This window comes from Pteropus vampyrus, unplaced genomic scaffold (assembly GCF_000151845.1).
Source record: "Pteropus vampyrus isolate Shadow unplaced genomic scaffold, Pvam_2.0 Scaffold15, whole genome shotgun sequence".
NCBI lineage: Eukaryota > Metazoa > Chordata > Mammalia > Chiroptera > Pteropodidae > Pteropus > Pteropus vampyrus.
This window is the reverse complement of record NW_011888796.1, coordinates 4,473,054-4,475,534: the sequence shown is the minus strand read 5'-3', so window position 1 is coordinate 4,475,534 and position 2,481 is coordinate 4,473,054. Positions and strand designations below refer to the sequence as shown.

Genomic DNA, 2,481 nt, shown 5'->3' with positions numbered 1-2,481 from the left:
TAAATAAAAATCTAAATCAGGATGACTCTAGGTTTCTTTCTTGAGCATCTTGGTGAATAGTAGTATGCTATTGACCAAGTCAAGGAAGACTAGAGGAGGAGCAGGTCTTTTGATAAATTCGAAATGGCTTAAGCAAATCATTTTTATTTTATTTTATTTTTTTAGAATAAAGAAATTCATTTTCAGAGATGGCAAACCACCTACGCACTAACCTTAGACACTGGGGAAAAGTTACTGAACACAACTAACCTGGAAAGCAAAGAGTCTATCGACAAGAGAATCCGTCAACTTCAGGACAACTGGAAGGACACAAAGCTCCGAGTGGGAGAGACGATTAAACACTTCCAGAGCGTCATAGAGGTAAACACACCATTTACTTCTCCATTCATGATACGGCATTTGAATGCAGTGCATAGAATTTTTGTTTGCTATGTGACAATGGGAATGATTTTAGGGTGATTTTGAGTTTCCCAAAGGACCTTAAGTCCTAATCCATGAATCATACCAGTTACTTAATGTAGAATAATAGCATTGAAAAAACTTAATATTAAGTATATAAACACTTGAGGTTCTATTTTGTATTTACTTTTATGAAACAGGAAACTTATTTGAGTTCAGTAGAGTTAAGGTTCCATATATACTCTGTTTGGGGGTATAGTATATGAAAATAACCACAATGATACTTTATGTTACTGGTAATAAAAGAGAATGCACTTTTCCATATAAATTATTTTCCCAGATAATTTATGATTCTATCTATGAGAACTGAAATATTTTGTTTTGAATTATTAGGAAAGTCATTGCTTTGTTATGCTGAAATATCAAGTTCTCGAGGACTCTGAGGTGCTTTGAGTTTAGCCCCTACACTGCTATGCTCTTTGAAGTCTTATGTGGTTTTTATGGTTTTTCTATTTAATATGAAGCTGTCTATTCTTTTTGTTTCTCTGAGCATACCTACTCCTTACAGCCTGCTCTCCTCTCTAAACGACTGTGTGTCAAAACCAGATAACCAAGCTTGTCATAGATGTTTTTCTGAATTAAGAATAAACATGTGCTGAGTTAGGTTCTGAGCCTCTCTCCTGCGAATAAAGTATCTGAATTTTCTTTGGTATGCGGACTATATGAAATTCATTAACTAGCAAACATTTGTTGAGCACCTGCTGTGTTTGTAAAGCATGCTGGTAAGTGCCGTTAACGGTTTGGTGGGGGAGATAAGGACTCACAGTTTTGTTTCTCTCCTTGCCTCCTTCTTGGTTGTGTTAAAGAGAGTTTATTGCTGGACAGGTGGCCTCCACTTATGTGAGATGTTTCCATAAAACTGGGCCAGCCCAAGTATATTTAGGTATCATTTGTACTGAGGAATAGAATATTGTTTGATTTTATGTTTATCCATATTTGGTTACCTCAGGAGTAGAAATTTATCCTAATAAATCAATTGTAAACATCCTGCATTTGAAGATGCAGGCATCTTATTTGCTCAGCAATGTGAAAGGTTAAAGGGAAACATATAGTGCAAAAGAATGGCACTGGCCTGCAGCCTTCGTCACCTCTTGCCTATGTCGCTTCTAACCTTATATCCTTGGCCAGTCAGTTTTCTTTCAACCTCAGTTTTCACATTTTAAACATAATAATAGTAATACTTGCCCTCCCTCCTAAGGTTATTACAATTACAATAAGACAGTGAAGTTAAAAACACTTTATAAACTGTAGTGATCTAAGCAGAGCGGTAGTGAGAAATGGAGACCAAGTGAACCTTGACTGTGACAGGGTCGCGAAAGCCAAACTATTTCTAGAAAGGGAAAGAAAGAGAACAGAGGAATGACATTAGAAAAGAAGACTAGAAAAGTGGCTGAGTGCTTTAGCTTTCTGGTGCTACTGCATGCCCAAGACTGTAAATGCTAAAGATTAATCCTTATAGTAGCCTTTTAAACATGAACTTTTCGAAAATTAAAATAGAAATAAGATTATATAGGTTAGGGATATGGGGAGGGAGGAAGGAATACAGTTGACCTTTGAACAACATGGGTTTGAATTGTGCGGGCCACTTATATGCGGATTCTTTTTTTCAATAAAGTAGGCCCTCTGCATCCCAGGGTTTTGCATCTGCGGATTTAACCAACTGCAGGTCTAAAACAGTATTTTCAGTCTGCAGTTGAGAATCTCTACATGTGGAGGGTCGACTTAAGTTATACGGGAATTTTCAACTCCATGGGGGTTGGTACCCGTAACCACCTCCACCACCCCGCATTATTCAAGAGTCAACTGTATTTCAAAGCAAAACTAACCAACACCATGGTTGAAATGAGCCACATGTAGAGCTGCAAAGAGGCATCGAACCAAACTGGTGTCTCATCTGCTCTTTTAGATCATGGTTTGTTCAAGACAGGAACTGGGTTTCCATGTGACAAAAAGCACATTTAGTAGAGCAATTACATGGATTAAATGAGTTATTTTGTTTCTACGATCCATTCTTAAGTAGCA

At 37.3% G+C, this 2,481-nt stretch overlaps 1 protein-coding gene across 1 annotated transcript in view; it reads left to right on the top strand.

Moving 5' to 3' along the window:
• Nucleotides 1–2,481, top strand: part of SYNE2 (spectrin repeat containing nuclear envelope protein 2) — a 293,506-nt gene that overhangs the window by 244,213 nt on the left and 46,812 nt on the right. Inside the window, exon 95 of the mRNA XM_011386203.2 lies at nt 166–360. Within this exon, the coding sequence (XP_011384505.1) occupies nt 166–360 (195 nt within the window). The remainder of the gene's footprint in view (nt 1–165; nt 361–2,481) is intronic.